Raw genomic sequence first — 19,130 nt, forward strand, 5'->3', positions numbered from 1 at the left:
CGATTGGTCGACGTTTTCCCACAACAACAAAACGGCGATTGGTTTAAATTGCAACAGTGTAAAGCACAGTAAGTCGACCAGCTTTCATTTGAATGTTAGAGTCTCAAAACGTGTAAAATCAGGATAGCCGAGTTCACAACCATCGCAACGATCGCTCCGATTGATAGTATAGAAAGAACAGACTACTTATTTACGACCTTAGCATATACAGCTCATCGTCAACATAACAATACAGCTATAATAAATACACATGCTTCAAATTAACAACACGCTCATTTATGCAGTTTCACTAATATATGATTTGTGTGAGAAAGTTATATTTAAGAGAAGTTTTTTAGGTATGTTAAACAATGTTAAGTGGATGTTCTTAATTGGTAATTGATTGAGATCAAATTAAGCAGTTAGATATCATATACAAGATTGCAATTCTGTGAAAAAGTATATTCTATTTATTTTCGGCTCTAAGTACTAATTTTTTTTATACAGAAATCAGCAAGACGTATCAGTATAGATTTTTTGGTCTCGTTCAATAATAATTAAACATCATTGGTCTTGTTCTGTCAAAATCAGGTATACGTGTATATTCTAAAATTATCATATAAAGCGCATACCAAAACACAATGGGACTTAATTTCAATTTCATAAAGTGTCCAAAATTTACAAATTATCCCATTTCTTAGTATGTTTTGTTTTCTACCAGTTTCTATAAATAGAACATCAGAATATAGTGTAAATTTTACTAGTGTGTTTTTAATTTTACAATTATTAATTGTGTCCAGGTAAATGGATCTTTCAAAAATGGGTTTCAATTCCTTGTAAAGAAAATGTGATGAAGTGTCATTAATATCAGTTCGCCATTTTCAAATAAAGAAATCGTGTAATCTATTACGAAACATTACAATAAACCTGCTAACATTAAAAGATTATAGATATATTTGCACGCGTCATTTAAATCTGACTCTTACCAAAAATATAATACCGGTTATATAATTTGTGCACTCGCACATTATCCCTATAAAATTAAGTTCACCAAATTAAATATAAACATGTGCTAGGACTTCGGTGACCGGTAAACTCAGGTGTACACCACTACTCACTATGATCCCTGAAGTAAGAGCAGTAAGGGCACAGTAATAAAAACCGTACCTTTCACATTGTTTCCTGCTTTCAAAGCATTGTTACTGATTCTCTGTTTGCCTTTACCTCAATTAATTCAGTTTTGTAGAGAATATGTTGTATGTCTAAACGTCATATTTAACACTTGGTATCTGGTCAAACACAGGGTGCATAGTTAACGGGGTGTCCCGGGTTTTACACAAGGGCAGGACATAATGTAACCACACAGTTGATAACTTTATTTTGCAAGTTATTTAAATATATTTGCAATATTGTTAGTGCAGAAACGACAGTTTTTGTTGCAGTTTGTGCCGACATCTTCAGGTAAAATAATCAATCCTTAAAAACGTCTGAAATCGGTGACAAAATTTCACTTTGCGTGAATCATTACCGTGTACAACGAATGCAGTACATACCGAATTTTTTAACAAGCACATAAATAACGCAATTCTGATGTATTTTGCAAAGCCGTAAGCAGCATAAAAATCTGTATTGTATGCACTAGTTGTCATTCTAAAGATCAAATGTTTTAAATATTATTTGAAAAAGCACCACTTACCGATGTGTTTGCATCCTTTAACGTTGATTTCGGACACCCCACAAAGTCACGTAATCCTGCACCCTGAACAAACACTAGACATATACTTGGTAGATCTCTCTACCTAGAAAAACTTGGAAATAAATGTTTTAAACTTTACATATATGCTTTACAGGGATCTAGAGGACTTAAACACAATGGCGAGTCTCTCCGCTGTCTTCTCTGAGGCGGAAAGGACAAACTGGCTGAAGGCGTGGATGGCAGTTGACATTGCAAAGTCTGGTTTAGAACAGTTTGTGAACAAAGAGGCTAACACTTTACACACCAATATATACAACACTATCAGGCCAAGTAGTCATGGCGCAGCCGCATGTATAGGCTGTCACACTGCAAACTTGCTTAAATGCCCGACACAAGGCGTATGCAAAAGAAGTGCAAATGGCAACTGCACATCAATGCATGATAATGCGGCAAAACAACAACGACCATGTCCAGCAAATGTGTGCACTAAGGTCCGTGACGAGATTGTTAAGCAACATGCATATAAAAAACCGTCATGGAAGAATACATCGGCGCAACAATGGGCAAAACATCCATGGGAAATTGCCAAGGCCTATTTCCCTCCAGACGGATACGTTGGAAAAACTTCAGTTCAAGATACAGACTTCAACGGAATCATCAGTTTTATGATGAATTGCGAACAAATTCACAACAAATTTTCATTCACAATAGCAATAGGAAAAAATAGCCCCCCTTGTTTACTGACAAAGGTTAGTGTATTTATTTATTTTTTTATATTGCATTTCTTTGACAAACATTGAACTGAACCACCCACCTGTCCATCCAGCCACACATGCACTCGTTTATGTTGAATGCTAACAATCCCTGTTTTGAACGAGTTTAATATCAACAAACCAATGAAGGAACGCAATCATGTCAGAACTATGTTTCTTTGCAATTGTAGTTGTTGTTCGTTATATACAGTAGCAAATAGTCTAAATGTCGTTAGAAGAGTTCAATAAACACGTTTTGAACACTCATACTACGTAATTAAATTGCACAAGAAAAATAATCACTTAAGTTACGTAGTAGTGTGCATCGGAGCTTAATCACAGATAAAACATTAAATATATTTTAAATTCAACAGCAGTGCAAATGTTTACCGTTACTCTTAACTATAGTTTTAATCTTCGCAAGGTGTTGCATAAGGCTATATTCACAATGAACGACTGTCTGCCTAATTACAGGTCTCATTGTCTGAGTCTTCTGGGAAACGTTTTCGAATAAGAAATCTAACACTATTCAGCCTAAATACTTCAAACTCGCCTGCATTGGTCAGAATGATGTGTCAATATGCAATTTATAATATCTTCCACAAATTGCTTAATGAATTTCATATTTGTATGCCCGAATTAACAAAAGCCGGCATATTTTAATAACCGATTAAAATGTTCGACGAAACGTCCGTAAATGAGTGCGAGAAAATGCTATCATAGCAAACATTAGGTCATATAAAGAATATTTTGAAATAACTTTGCCTGTAAGATAACCATCAGACGACTTGTCGCGTTTAGAATGCTCTCAATATTAGAGTGTTTGTGTTCATTTGAGGGGATAGGGGCATGGGTTCTAATTTTTTAGCGCCCGAAGATGCGTTTGAGGGGGGGGGGAGCAGGCCATAACATTACAAACTTCATAGATGACTTATTCCTCTGCTTAGCTTTTTTTTAAATTTTCCAATATTTTGTTTTAATTCATGCTTATGGAATCTGGCACTGAGTCCAGAATAAAAGTTAAACAATCTATTAAGTATTTAACAAAATGTGAAAAACGTGGTGAAGACTTTCTTTGTCAAATCTGTATTTTGTTAGATCTGCATAATCAGAGAATTATACATAATTCAATTCAGCACTTTGGTTAGTAATCTTTCATATGTATGTGCAATATTATATATAAATAATATTCATGAATTTTCATGTAAAATTATATTTAGTAAGTATGTAAAAATAGCTTCTTTGAATTGCCTTATTTTTTAAATGTGTTGTATTTGAATGTTTTAAAACAACTATGATCATATACTCCCTTCAAGTACAACACATTGAATAGCACAGGATGTTCATAAGAAGGAAATAATTATATGATAATTATCACAGTCAATGCAATTCGGGAAAGTTAAATTCAACTTTAAGCGTCGCAAACATAATGTCTTTCTGACATGTTTTTGTAACGGTGTATCTTCGAGTGCAATTCAAACTTTTGATCTAGATTAGTATTAAGTATATATTTTGAACAGTTTTCAGTTTCTTTAACACGCCATGCTTACATGCATTTCATGGAGACATTATATCAACCAGTTTAGACAATATTACTTAATATAATATAATATAACATATAATATGTTTTATAGGCGCGAGATATTGGAAGAACTGTCCGTCATTCGCCTCAGTGTAAAGTCACTGATCTAGATCTCCAGGAAATTTTCACAACACTGACAAGCCTGCTGAGTGACCAAACGTATCTAGCACATGACGTCACTGCACAGGAGGCTGTACGGAAATTAGCAGAGGTATTACTTTTGTGTTTCGAGACACACCGCATGTGCGTTCCTATTTGCGACATCAAGAATATAAGGGTGATATAAAATGTTTTACTAAGACATATATAATCGTGTAGGTCTACTGTAACTGTATGATATTAAATGATTAGCTAGATTTAAGAACTCTTACATGAAGCTTATGTACATAGATTACTTATGACACATTTATTTTTTACTTTTAGATTTCAAAACATATTGAATAGATGTCCTTAATATTTAGAAAAAATATGCCTATATAAACATACTTGTTTTCTAACTTAGGGTATGTATTAATTGTAATATGAATAGCAGGGTGCGTATGCCACAAACATAACATCGTGGAATATACGCAGAACGTTGTAGAAACTTGGTCCGCGAGTATGAACGTGATCATCTGCGGTGATTAAAATGTAAACACTAGCTCGCTATGACCAACGCTTTGTCACCACAAATCACTGTCGTGACAGCCTACATTATATCGCCCTCTTGGGCGCAAAAGGTACAATGTACCATTGAAATAAGTAGGCATATGGTACCTTTTTGCGCCGATTGGGCGATATTAAGGAGTTTATTTGTTGGCGTTTATGTACAAAAGAATGGTTAAAATAATATAAGTACATGTACATGCCTATACACATCTTTCAAACGTCCTAACAAGCAACTCGTGCTGACATGTTTTGTTTAATACAATAATTAAACATTATAAATGATTAATTCGATTAATGTTCATCAGAAATTCAAAACAAGACGAAATTAAAGTAACGTTATTATGCGACAAAAATCCACCCTAGTGTCCGTATGTAGACTCAGAGGTGGGTAATGTATTTCATCGTGATGATTGGTCCTCACTAATACAAATGAACTACTCGATTAGTCCGCTTTATCGTCAACCGATAGTTGTATTTTACCAGATATTTGATCAGACAAAAAATCACCTCGGCTTGACTAAGAATAAACGTATCATGCATTTTTACAACTGATAAATAACGCTGCCTTAAATGTAAAGCGAACTTGAATAAAACAAGTTATATTGATAATACTTCATCAGACAGTTGTACATACTGGTTTTATAAAACAGTTGTTCAATGATAAATATCAGTTTTTCGCATTTCAATCATATGCTTAATTAAATACAGCTGGAAAAGGATACATTGAAGATAACCACGGAGGAAATGATTCATCTCCTAGAGGCTGCTCAAGATACACTTAAGAAAGTTGAACACATTGCCGATAAAGCTCTGGATGAGATGAAGATGCACCTTGAACAATGTAAGAAGGATCTCAATGCACATACGGACAGATGTAAACAGAAACTTGATGAGCACACTGCAAAATGTACAAATGCTATAGATGAACATGTGAGCAAGACGGTGGACTCGACCTATGAGCAATCGTGTAAAGGTATTTCTTTGTTTGATTTACTTTAAGTTGTCTATCAATAACTGCAAATGAATACTACGGATAATTCTTTGTGTGTTTAAATCTGTTTTGTTATTATCAGTATGCATCGTTAGAACAATGTAAATCGAATGTTAAACATCGTTTTATTCTGTGCTCCCCTCGACTAGTGATAGAGCGGGGTGTCTGACTTTCACAATCAGGTATGTCACCTACCCAGTGCCGCTGGGTTGGCATGTGATGCTCCTATGTGTTCCTTCATCCTTCGTCAGCTCTTATTCTTTTTGCTCCTGGGTTACTCAAATACCTTCCTCACCAAATAGTCAAAACCTACTTGGCAAAATAGTAGGGAAAGACGGTTAAGTCGTAGACAGCCTGACCAGGGAACTAATTGTTTAAGATAACGTGATACTTTTAGCAGGTTGTCTGACCTGAATTTAAGCTGATACTATCGCATAATCATAGGTCTTTGTCTTTTTGTCTGCTGCAATATGTATTGCCTGACACGTTTGTGCATTTGAGTACAATTTTTCACTATTTGAATTGTTCTCAACTTTCAAATTTGAATAACTGTGTACATGATCATAAAGAAAGGAATTGTTAATAACCTTAATGTTAAGATAATCGGAAATGAAGGAATTGTGACTGCGACAAGTTATGGCCGAGTAATGGCTCCTAGGCTATTGAAATTTTTTAGAAAATATAACGGTCTTGTCTGTGAGGGAAACATGGGTTATTGGTGCTTCAGTTTATCTAACAACCGGTTTAAATCCTTCGGGATTTCTTTCTGGCATAAGGGGAGGATGGAGGAAAGGCGTGGTCTTTTTATATAATAAAAAAGTACGAACATGCGGTTTTAAGTTCATTTTGAAGGTCGTTATTGACAGTTTTGGGAATAGATAAATAACTTTAGACATACACAAGTAACATTAATCTATCAAATTATTCAACTTACTTTGATCAATATTTTGAAAGTGTACCTGTCAACAGCTTTCAGTTTGTTCACATGCCAGTACAGTACTTTATTGAAATACAAACATTATATACATATCCACTAACATGTTGTTCCTTATTCATGTTCAAATGATACTTTTGTTAAATGTATTTGTTACCAATACAAATGAAATACTACTACAACTACTACTACTACTACTACTTATACTACAACAACTACTACTACTACCACCACCACTACAACTACTACTACTACTACTACTACTACTACTACTACTACTACTACTACTACTACTACTACTACTACTACTACTACTACTACTACTTCTATACTACTACTACTACTACTACTACTACTACTACTACTACTACTACTACTACTACTACTCCTACTACCTCTACTACTACTGTAACTACTACTACTACTACTACTACTATACTCCTACTACTATTACTACTACTACTACTACTACTACTACTACTACTACTGCTACTACTACTACTACTACTACTACTACTACTACTACTACTACTACTACTACTGCAACTACTACTGCAACTACTACTCCTAATACTACTACTGCAACTACTTCTACTACTACTACTACTACTACTACTACTACTACTACTACTACTATTACTACTACCTCTACTACTACTGTAACTACTACTACTACTACTACTACTACTACTACTGCAACTACTACTACTACTACTACTAGCACTACTACTACTACTACTACTACTACTACTACTACTACTACTGCTTCTACTACTATTGTATATAGTAGGTATATTAGAAGTATTATTTATAGTATTTGTATTTTTATTGATATGTACTATTTGGATTTCAGAACTGATCGAAGGAATGAAAAAACTGTACAACGACAAATTATATTACGTGACAGTATCTCCATTTGATGACTCCAGCGGTGAAAAATTACGAGATGTTTATATGCCGCCAAAGATTTTGGAAATGTGTAAGGAAATAAAGACGTTTAAGAAAACAGAAAAACAAGTTAATACGTACAAGGGTGTGTTTTTAACAGATAACACAGTTAACCCACGCATATTTATTCAAGGTGAGGCAGGGTCTGGCAAAACAACATTCTTAGCAAAATTGGCGCTGGACTGGTGTGAAGGAGTTCATGGTTCTAGTGCATCGGATAACAGCAAAATTATCTTTGCTGATTTTGACGCACTGCAACGCTATGAGTACGTTTTTCATATTACATTGAGAAATTCAAAAAACCAATGTGACGTATATACTATGATTAAAGAACAAATAATAGACCGGATCTACTCCGCAAAAGACCGCGAAAAAGCGTACGAACTAGTGAGTGAGATCATGAAACATCAACGTTGCTTGGTACTACTTGATGGTCTAGATGAGTGGACAGGACCTGAAGATCTACCGACATTGGTAGTAGTTCACAACAAATGTGTGATGTTAATTACAACACGGCCTTGGAAATTGGCTGAAGGTAAAGTTAAGCATTCGGACATCCATGCATTGTTGCAACTGGAAGGAATAAACAAGCCTTTTGAGCTAAGTAAAATTATACTAAGCCGCTTAGTAGATAAGGAAGAACTTGAAATAAAATACACAGCATTTACTCTATACGTAAAGAAACAGAAGCTCGAAGAGTTACTGTCGTCACCAATGATGCTCTCTGCAATTGTATGTGCATATGCAGACGGAATAGAACTCAAAGGCTCAAAGTGTGAAGTATACATCCTTTTAGTGGAAAGTCTTTTTAAGAAAGCCAACAGTTGCACGCGTACATTTCAACAGCCCCCCTTTTCGTTCTTCAAACGGACTGAATACATACAGCCAAATTTGGAACCCCTGAATCGTCTTGCTGAAATGGCCTTTCATTTGTTGTTTGTAAATGACAAGGGAAATTCAATAATGTTTCGCATGACAGAATTAGAGAAATTCAAGATTTATGAATACAAGGATTTTGCATTAAAATCCGGAATTTTATCAGCGCAACGAACTGCATCTGCACTGCGATCATCGTCATCATTTATGTTTATCCACTTGAGCATACAGGAATTCCTCGCTGCTTACCAAATCGCCCGCAATGCGAATCTTATTGATGGTAGTATTTCTATCTACCTTAACCGTCATCCGGAAGCCTATCTCGACATATCACAGGTGTTTATATTCCTGTGTGGACTGGATGTATCATGTGCGGAAAAGCTATCAAGCATGATGGATGAACGCGATGCTTTGAATGAATTCGATTCAGACTGTCACAAAATGTTTAATGAAATCATACTTGCAGGGTTGAGAGAAGCTAATGCAAACGGATATTCCGACATTGCCCTTAAACTCAGTCACTTCTACTTCCATAACAACAATATCATTGACCTTCATAAGATTTGGGAAAATAACGCGGCTAATGCCATTGTGTTGAAAGTTAACCAACGAATTTCACCTGGAAATGACGAGTGCGCATCTCAGATTACATTTGACCTTCATTCGTGCATGGAGCTGACACATTTAGAGCTAAGTGGACGTTGCATATTGGGAAAAGGTAAATATAAAATAAGGTTCTTTTGTCAAATGTGTTTTTGTAATGTTATGTATTAGGCAAAGGTAATGCTATATTTTTTGTAGATCGCATTCCGATAAAATGTTTCCCGATTTTGCGGAAATAGCGGATATATTTAAAAAGCACGTGCATCTTAGTAATTTTTTACAGCACAAGGCTTACAAAAAATTCATTTTTAAACATATGTGAGCTTGCCGTCATTCATAAAAATATCAGAGAAACAAACCAATTAGTTTATCGCAGTGATGTGGTTTTCCCTTTTATTATATTTGAGAGACTGGCGCTTTTTTATTCGTAAAGTTTTATATCAGAAAATAAAAACAATTAAGCATTATTACGCTATTATTGTATTCCAATAGCCGTCAATAAAATACATATTACACTAGTAAACCTTAATTACGAATCCTCTTTCTCCAATTATAATAATGTTTTGTTTCGGATTTGTTTTTCCTATTGTGTGGTAATTTTTATGAAAGCAATTACTTTGAATATACAATTAATGAATCCCAAGTTAATGACCGGCTTAGACGAATGCTTCCACAATATTTAGTGCACTATTTTAGTGCATGCTACCTTATTATGTTTGCAGACCTAAAATGATAATAGTTTTAGTTTGTGATGAACAAACATTTCTCTCTAAAAATAAGATTACGAAAAAAAACAACTTAAAACGCCTCAGGTATATTTGTGTTTATTTTACCTGAGCACACTAATTTTTCACAATGTTGTATCGACCGAATCCAAAACTATGTCTTTTCAGGTCACTAGACTACTCTGTAAAATTAAAGAACAATTTTATTTACATTATATAAGTCGCATTAATGTTCATTCTTTATGAAAATGTGTCAAAACATTAGTTTTAATAATATATCTGTTCAGTTTAAAACTTATTCGTCTGTTAAACAATTATGCCGCGGTGCAGTTGTAGTTATACGATTATATTACAACCATGTTAACACTTTATAAGTCACAATTTTAGTCAAACGATAATGACACTTGGTCGGAATATGTGTTGTTATGATACAGTGTGCAAGATCGCGTGACTTTGTTGGGATCACACAAAATTAAACGTTTATGGATTTAAGCTCACCGGTACAGTTTTAAACAAAACTTAATAAAAAATTACCAAAATGGGCAAATATGTTAAGTGTAATGCATGCATGTACATGGTTATGATGCACGCAACGTGACATTTAGACACCGATTTCAGACGTATTCAAGGATTTATACTTTTATCCTTAGATATCAGCACAAAATGCACGAATTATTTTTATGAACTCTGGATTTTTGCAAATGTATTCGATTAACTTGAGCTATTTGCAAAGTGAAGGTCTTAACGGTGTGTTTACATTCCGTCCAAACCGTGTTTAAACCACTGTAAACCTCGTTCCGTATTGCAAAATGGTGCTTGTCTGATGGAAAAACAATGCAGCTAGGGGCAGTTTCATTATATGGCTATTGTAAAATTTTGCTAGCCTTTTAGAAGGCACATTTTAAGTCCAATCTTTTTGAGCTTCATACTCAGAACATTTGATTATTTGATGTCTCGGCCAAGTTTGCAAATGGTTCTGGTCTGTTAAAAAACATAGCCGCCAGTCTTCGTTTCATGGCTATAGTAAAACCTTGTCAATTGTCTAGAATTCAAATGTTTAGTCAAATCTTCATAAAAAGCAATCAAAATAACTTCTTATGATAACTCGGCAATGTTTGAAATTGTTTCGATTCGTTGATAAACGTGGCCGCCGGTGAATTGTGCCGGTTTCCTTTTACGGATATAATGAACGTGTGTTTAAATTCTAGATGATACAATTTCAATGCATTCATGACACTTGGTAAACAAATTTGATGTCATGATACCTTTGCCGAATTCTAAAATGACTCTGGTCCGTTGAAAATCTTGGCCGCCAATGGGCGGGTAGTTTTCTTTATATGGCTGTTAGGAAACCGGTTTAACGATCTATGGTACAAGTTTAGTCGAATCTTCACGCAAGTTGGTAATACTATTTGTTTAAATGATTTCTCAGCTGAGATAAAATAAAAAAATAGTTCAATCCGTTTAGAAAAAACGGCCTCCATGTGGCTAGGAAGTTTTTCTTATATAGCCATTACGAAACCTTTTTTAACACTTTAGGGTCATTTTCGTAATAACACCGTCATCATCATGAAATTTGCTCTGATAATGATATGTTTTGATAGCTAGACGGATTGAGAACATCGTTCTGGTGCGTTGAGAAGCAGGGGAAATATAATTAGTTCCCAAATGCATATTTGATTGAAAGAGTTTTTACGCTATAGACGCCTTATTTTAGCGCAATCTTTATAACACCTGGGGCCGTTTCTGGTACAATGCGTAACTTTACGGACGAAAATGTACGTACGTATAAAGTTACGTACGCTTTTCTGAATGCGTAAGTGCGTTTCTATAACCCGAACGTAGCGTAAAACTTAGTTGCTATGTTTGAATAATCTCTAAACAGAAGTCTGGTGATTGCGCGAACCTTATAGAGAACATTTGAAGAAATTCATAAAGTAGATTTAATTTGCTTTGTCTAACAAACTTTCGGTAGACTAAATAGTTTTACATTTATCCTTAAGAAGTACCTTATAAAGAGCAAAGCTTGTTCCCTTGTTTGCGAAATTGCCATGAAAAAAGGGGTCAACTGTACAAAAAGTTCAATCTCTTGATTCTTTTAAAATTAAGTGTGGCCATTCTTTGTTGTGCTGGATATGCTCTTTGTTAAAACAGAAGAGATGATTCTTACTGAAGCAAATCTTTTACGAAGGTTAGTCAGATATATTTCAAACTGGAATTGCTGGAGCAAACTGGAAAAAAATGGATGGATAATACTGAGAGGACAGGCATGTGTATTGTAGCTTACACATCTGAATTTACAGAAACATAATCAAGGAGTTTCCTGACAGGAATTCAATTTACTGGAAGGGTATCTTTGATTATGTTTAGTGCGTCACTGAATTACAAAAGGAATGTCCTTTAATGAGAAGAACATCAGCAATGGCCTCTGTAAAGAAGGTAGTTTGTTTTTTTAATTTTATGTACTGATCAATGATAATGTACAGTAGTACAGTATGATTTTAGAAAAAATAACAAACTCTGTAGCTTGTATTCACTTGTTGCACTTCTAGATAATTTTATAAAAACAACAACAGATTTTTACTCATAAATTCATTTAAAATGAGAATCTTTTTTCTGTGATACATTAACATTGTCCATGAATGCTTCTATTAATTTGAGACAATAGGCATTTTCAATTATCATAAAGTATGCTTCTTCACATATATTATTATATTATATTTTTTGTTCAATATTAAAAAAAAGCATGGATTGGTAAAATATATGTCAGAGTATGTACCAGTTGTGATTAGTTCTAAATACAAAAGTTGAGAAATTGGGATCCATCCTGGGTCATTGGTATGGGGTAATTGGTATGACAAGCGGGCACTTGTGTAAACCTGAATCACTTTACATGCTTTACCAACACAATGACTGAAATATTTGTGAAAAAGTTCAGTCACTCATAATATACTTAACATAATGCCATTCACTAATGGAAACTAATGCATTAATTTAAATTCATTGAAAAGTTTTACACATCTGGCAATGTACATATGAACAAAACACAGGGAGAAAGCAAACAATTTTTTAATGTTCCTATTTTTATGAAGTTCAATTTTACTGGTTGAATCATGTCAGGATGACACAATTTATTCTTGCAAGTTTCTAATAATTATGCTATTAAAAATATGTGTCCATATACTTGATATTAAATTTCCATTATATTTTAAAAAAAAATCAGTAAAAATTGTGCTAATCAAATGTTTTTTCATGTGTTTGGGAAAGATACATAATAATGAGAATATGTTAAATCTGTTGGTTTTTTCAGTTCAAATCTTTAAAAAAAATCAATTGATTTTTAAACACATACACTGATAGCATACATTTCCGCAAAAAGCTTAATTTAGTGCAAAACAAACAACTTCTTTTGAATTTGTATTGTCTTATAAGTTATGTTTTTGACAAATAACTTAATGTGACTATTATGCATAACTATGGTGTTAAAGGTGAAGAAACAAAAATGGTATTATTTAAATTATTTGATTGCAATAGTAGTAAATGCTCTACACAACACAAACATTGTCTATTTTATGTTTCTTATTTATTTGTACAAGTTAATGGATTTAAAACATTAAAAAAAATACATTTACTTATAATAATAAAGACAGTAAACCATATTCTAATATTTCCCATAAAAAATGGTATAAAATAACTGAATGTAAAAAACAGAGAAAATTCGCAGCATTGCTTTTCACAATATAAGATAAAATAAAGTGGGTTTTGCAATGTTTACAGCAATATTATAGAACTTTAAATGGTATAAATGGACTTTACAGTATGTACAAAAATACAGTAGAAAGAAAGAAATGTGTTCAAAGATATTGGAAAAAAAAATGATCGTTGATAGTTTTCTGTCAATCTGTGTGACCACCTATAAAGAAAAAAGGTTCTAAATAACTTCTAATGACATAACAATTTTATTTGAACATATCAATAATTCTGCATTTAATGTGTCCATATGGTTTATAGGAAACTAAAAATAATCTTAAAATTAGTAATTAAATATTTCAGACAGTAAAGATTAACAATGACCTTAGTTAAAATTTGACACTACTTCTTCATGGCAACTGCATTTATAATAATAAAATTAAAGATTTTGAATGTTGATTATACCAAAACAAAATGAAATGTTTTTGTATTGTCCCCATGGTTTGTGTTCTAAAATTTCTTTGTAAAAAACCTAAAAACTCAGAAAAAATGATTGTAAAGCATACAGCAACAACAAAGTTTGGCCATCAATATGATATTAATATGATTGATTACCGATGAAATCTGATAATAAACAAGAGCACCGCATATCTGGTGCCACGCTGGGCTGTGAAAGCTTGTCAGAATTTTATATTTTTGTAGAGGACACAGTGACATTGACCTATAACCTAGTGACCCAAAATGGGTGTGGCATTTAGAACTCATCAAAGTGCATCTACATATAAAGTTTAAAAGTTGAAGGTGGAAGCACTTTGATTTTAGAGCCAAATATTAAGGTTTTAGCACATTGCCTTCAGCGGACGGGCGGACGTTGGACAACTAGCTAGCTATGACAAAAGCTTGGGTTTTCTCTCTCCGAAAACAGCCTCGCTAAAAATACAACTGTGAGCATCTTACAACTGTAACTTACCAAAAACAAATCTCATTGGTTTAAAAGTCATAGTGTTTTGACAGTTTTTGTATAAAATGACATATTTGGTACATTCCAATACATGTTTTCAGTAAATTTACTTCAACAGTGAAAACTTTTCAAACCTTCTTTAAAATTAGCCATTATTAATATTCAGATAACTTAAGTTTTAGTTGTTACAATAACCATTGCGCAAAGTTAGCCAAGTTTGTGAGCCTTGACCTTTACTTCCAGATAATAATTGCAGCGCTTAAACAACTGAAGCTTGATTGGTCATTATTGGCCCCGTACTACTTAAAAGTACCCGGGGTACTCTTAAGTACACTTCAATGTACCCTGGGTACAGAGTTTTATTCCTGCCTAAAATCTGATGTCATCAAACGCACTTCCGAATACGAAACAAAATCCTCTTTGAATAAAACCTAACTCAATATGCTTTTTTGTGTACGAGTTTCAATAATATCATCGCGGAGGCCATTTCGCAGAATGTAAACAGAAACATTATTAATTTGAAAATAGAACTAACAACAGCAGATTTAGCCTAAGTATTCCTGGGTATGTTTAAGTATATTTTCTGTACCCAGGGTATAGTGTAGCATACATAAGAGTACCCAGGGAACTTTCAAGTTGTACCAGAGCTGACAAAGACCAATCTAACTCAACTGAGCTAACATGTCGACAGGTTGTATCTCACAGTCTCTACAGTATATTTTATTTTATGTAGTTTTGACAAAATGATATATGCATGATATTATTTCCAAAGAAATGGATCTTGATGCAGAATTTCTGCTTAAACTGTATACCTGTACGAAATGTTCCGCCCGGAATCGGCACGGAATCGCAAACTAAATTCCGGGCGTAAAAAATATTTCCGGGCGTATTTTTCTATATATGATTTTAAGAAGAGGGGCGGATTCCGGGCGTAATCCGGGCGGAAAACAGGGGCGAAATATGTAAATGAGGTGGGACGGAATTTTAAATTTCAGGCGGAAAGCAGTTTATAGGCGGAATTCAGATTACAGGCGGAATGTTAAAATTAAGGGCTTAACTTAGATTACGGGCGTAATTTAGATACCGGGCGGAAGTCGGATTACATGCATATTGTAAATATACCCATATACCCATATAAGGACAGGCCATTTGAAAAAACAAAAGGCGATCGCAAAAGCTCAACATGAGCACTTTGTGCTTAGGTTAGCTAAGAACTAGTCAAAATTATGACAAGATACATTTAACATAGTATCTTTATATTAATTTTAAGATATTAATACATTTTAAAAACATGGATCACCATTTTATACTTCTGCAAATGCGGAACAAATGCTGAAAATCCCCGCATTTTTTCCGCAGTCACAAAAAAATGTGGAACTTGCGCGGAAAATGTACGCATTTTCGTTCCGCATTTTGATGATACTTTTAAGATACATGTAGCTTTTAAAGAGGAACATATTCAATATATATACATTAAAAATAATTTGATAGACATGCAGTTTTTAAAAAACAAACTGTTCTTATACACGGCCAAAATAAAAAAGTTCACTCTTTCACATTGAATGCGTTTTTTAAACTGCTTTCTTGAGAAGGAATTCCTCTCTATCACAGTATTGTTCAGGTCCACGATTCTCCTCCATCCTATGTCATAATCTGAAATGCAATTTGATATTTAGTACAACTACAGTTCACCTATTGCAAATACTGTTAACAACTTATGTAGAATTAATTGCTTTTTCAAACTTTTTATCTAAACCAGGGCCCCAGCTAGGATTTGAAAAAGACAGGGTCCAAATTTGGCAAATAGTACACTTTTGAACGTGCTTGGATATTTATCCCTGTGGAATATTTTCAAATAACCTGTGCTATATATGCGCATATTATTTAATATTACGTGCATTTTCATTTAAAAATATATTTTTAATTGATAAAACTAGTTTCACTGTTAAAATAAATTAGTTTATTGAAAATTCATTGAATATTCTGTAAAATAATATGATCAGAACCAATAAAAACATGACTGGGGGTCAAAGGGGGCAGGTTTGGATCTTAGTGCGGCAAGGTACTGAGACACTCTGTTATTGACAGGCCTAGCCCTGAGGATCACTAATCGTATAATTCGAATTTATCTTTATTTTGAACTTAACTATTTCAAACTAATAATACAATAACTTGTATAGTAAAATTGTGATTTACCTAGCAACAAATCCAGCTTTCCTTTGTCAAGGACTGCTTTGTGCTCATCATCCGGGCGCGCACACAGAGCAAATATAAAAATGTTCATTTTTTCACAACATGTTTTTTTCAACACTGTGCTTTCTTGCAAACAAATTCTTTAATTTGTGATGTGGCTTTTGAGGTCCGAGAAGGGAAAATTTGTTATGCCACCAGCAACCTTTCTCCCTAATCCTATGACATAATCTGAAAATGAAATGTTAATTTAAGTACTTACTATATATTTTAAAGAAATTTGTGTATTTCATTTTAGTTTTAAACTGTGTTGTTTTTCCTTCAGATGCCCGTCTACTTTTCATTCATCCTTTTACAAAAAACCCACTGGGACAGTACACAAATACAATTACAATTATATCAGTTAATAATCTAAATAATAGAGGAATAAAGGAGTAAAAATACAAACCTTTTATGCTTTTCTGCAGTATTCCAAAAACACAGGAAGTTGGTGAGACAAAATCACAGTTAAACCTGAGCCAATTTGAACCTTTTTTGCAACAAACTTATTGTTCATTTCCACATTATGTGATGTATTAAATACAAATTGTTTTTTACACAGTACTCCCTGCAAGACATTTTTTCACTACAGTTTAGTCCTCATTTTGCTATTATACTGACAATTTAGTTCAGAGTCAGTAATTTGCCTAACCGCTTTAATGTTTTCAAACAGCAACTTCTACCACTCACTTCCTGTACCACTGAACCAATCCACTGAAGCCTGATAAGCCCAGATGGTTTATAAACATGTACAGATGTGACTCAGGGTATTGAATGGGCAGCACAATACCTGAGATCAACTCAGCTGGTTGTCAGTGTTTATCTGAGATTAAATTAATATTTGGTATGTTTATGGTCTTTTCAGACTGTGGAAATCTTAACTACTATAAAAAAATTAAAAAATATAGAGTAACATGCAGAGAAACTGCATTCATATTGATGATATAAACAAATAATATTAAACTACATTGTTGTGTGTTTAATGTTAAAGGAAACCAAGTCTTGTTCTTTATTAAACTTTACAGTATTTATTGTAATCATGAAATAATTATTAAAAGCAAAATTTTCAAAAAGAAGAAGAATTAAAGGAGTGAATTAAAAAAAATAAGTGCAAATAGATTTTTAATGCATGGTCATCCCTCAGAGTTAAAATTATAAGTGGAAACTGTAAAAGTCAGCAATAGATAAAATATATTTAATTAAAATGTGTTATTGTTATCTCTTAATATTTTTTTAACAACAATATTGCCAAAAATAATGCAAAATCTAAGAGTATTATTCATGATCACAAGTTCACAAGCCTGTCTCCTGTTCAGCTTCTCACAAATAAAGTATAAAAATACTACAAAATATTTTTAGAATCTGAACATGAAAATCATAAATAAGATCAAAGCTTTATGCTGAATTAATTTTACTGTGACTGAAATAGTTGTGTCTATAATGGATGTTCATTGATTGTACAAATGTATAAATAAAATTAAATATTTTTATTTAAGTTATCAGTTACTGGTAATATTTTGTTCAGTACTTTGGTTTAAATTAAATTTATTAAGTTATTGTTCAGCTTCATAGAAATTTGCTAAGTCCAATATTACTCTCTGTAAAAACTACTAAGTTCAAAATTCTGTCATGTGGCTTCACAAATATTTTATAAGTATGAAATTCTGCCCCACGAAAGAAACAAAGTGCAAAATTCCGTCAACAAATCTCCATCATACAAATTCTAAGTATAAAAATACGCCCAGATTTGTTTTACGCCCGGAAAAAAACAGTTGAATTACGCCCAGAAATAATTTTAGTTCCGGGCGTAAAACTCATTCCGCCAGTTGTACGGGCGTAATTCTAATATTACGTGCCAATTCCGCCCAAATTACGCCCGGAATCCGCCCCATTATTTCGTTCGGGTAAATGTGCCAAATTCAACAATAAAGTGACAACCGTATTCACATTTATAAGAAGCGCTGTTGACATATCAATAAAAATTGTATACAGTAATCTACGTTTGTGTAAATAGTTGCATTTATTTTATACTGCTGTGTCAATGAATGACAATTATACAGTAATCTCATTATCTGTGCTAAAATTAATTGAATTAATATTAGCACAGACTACTGTATAATTGTCATTCATTGACACAGCAGTATAATATAAATGCAACTATTTACAAAAACGTAGATTATACAATTCTCATAAATATTTCTTACAGAAAAAGTATACTTTTACCCATGTTTACAATGAATCAATTCTATCAATCAGCAAACGTCACATTCGTTGAGTTCAACTTGGCGTCTTGTGATGGATAAAGCCTTGTTCAATACGAAAGTTGAATGAATTGTCAAAAGGAAAATCGAACAAATCATAACAACAATCGATTCGAACATGTAAAATTTCCTCTTTTAGTAGAACTCCAATACACAATCGTACACAATAGATCATGCACAATCAACGCAGGTTTTCCGTTACAGTATCTTCCCATGCCCTACCAAGATCTTAACATAGATAAAGGTTTAAATTAA

General features: G+C 33.4%; 2 protein-coding genes across 2 annotated transcripts in view; one reads left to right on the plus strand and one right to left on the minus strand.

The window, feature by feature from the left end:
* LOC127843703 (uncharacterized) overlaps positions 1 to 19,130 on the plus strand; it is a 154,415-nt gene that overhangs the window by 129,453 nt on the left and 5,832 nt on the right. Inside the window, exons 3-6 of the mRNA XM_052373427.1 lie at positions 1,830 to 2,424; positions 4,062 to 4,220; positions 5,366 to 5,630; positions 7,436 to 9,124. Coding sequence (XP_052229387.1) covers positions 1,852 to 2,424; positions 4,062 to 4,220; positions 5,366 to 5,630; positions 7,436 to 9,124 — 2,686 coding nt within the window. The 5' untranslated portion in view covers positions 1,830 to 1,851. The remainder of the gene's footprint in view (positions 1 to 1,829; positions 2,425 to 4,061; positions 4,221 to 5,365; positions 5,631 to 7,435; positions 9,125 to 19,130) is intronic.
* Positions 1 to 19,130, minus strand: part of LOC127845919 (endonuclease/exonuclease/phosphatase family domain-containing protein 1-like) — a 166,942-nt gene that overhangs the window by 70,262 nt on the left and 77,550 nt on the right. The window lies entirely within an intron of this gene.

Source organism: Dreissena polymorpha, chromosome 9, assembly GCF_020536995.1.
Source record: "Dreissena polymorpha isolate Duluth1 chromosome 9, UMN_Dpol_1.0, whole genome shotgun sequence".
NCBI lineage: Eukaryota > Metazoa > Mollusca > Bivalvia > Myida > Dreissenidae > Dreissena > Dreissena polymorpha.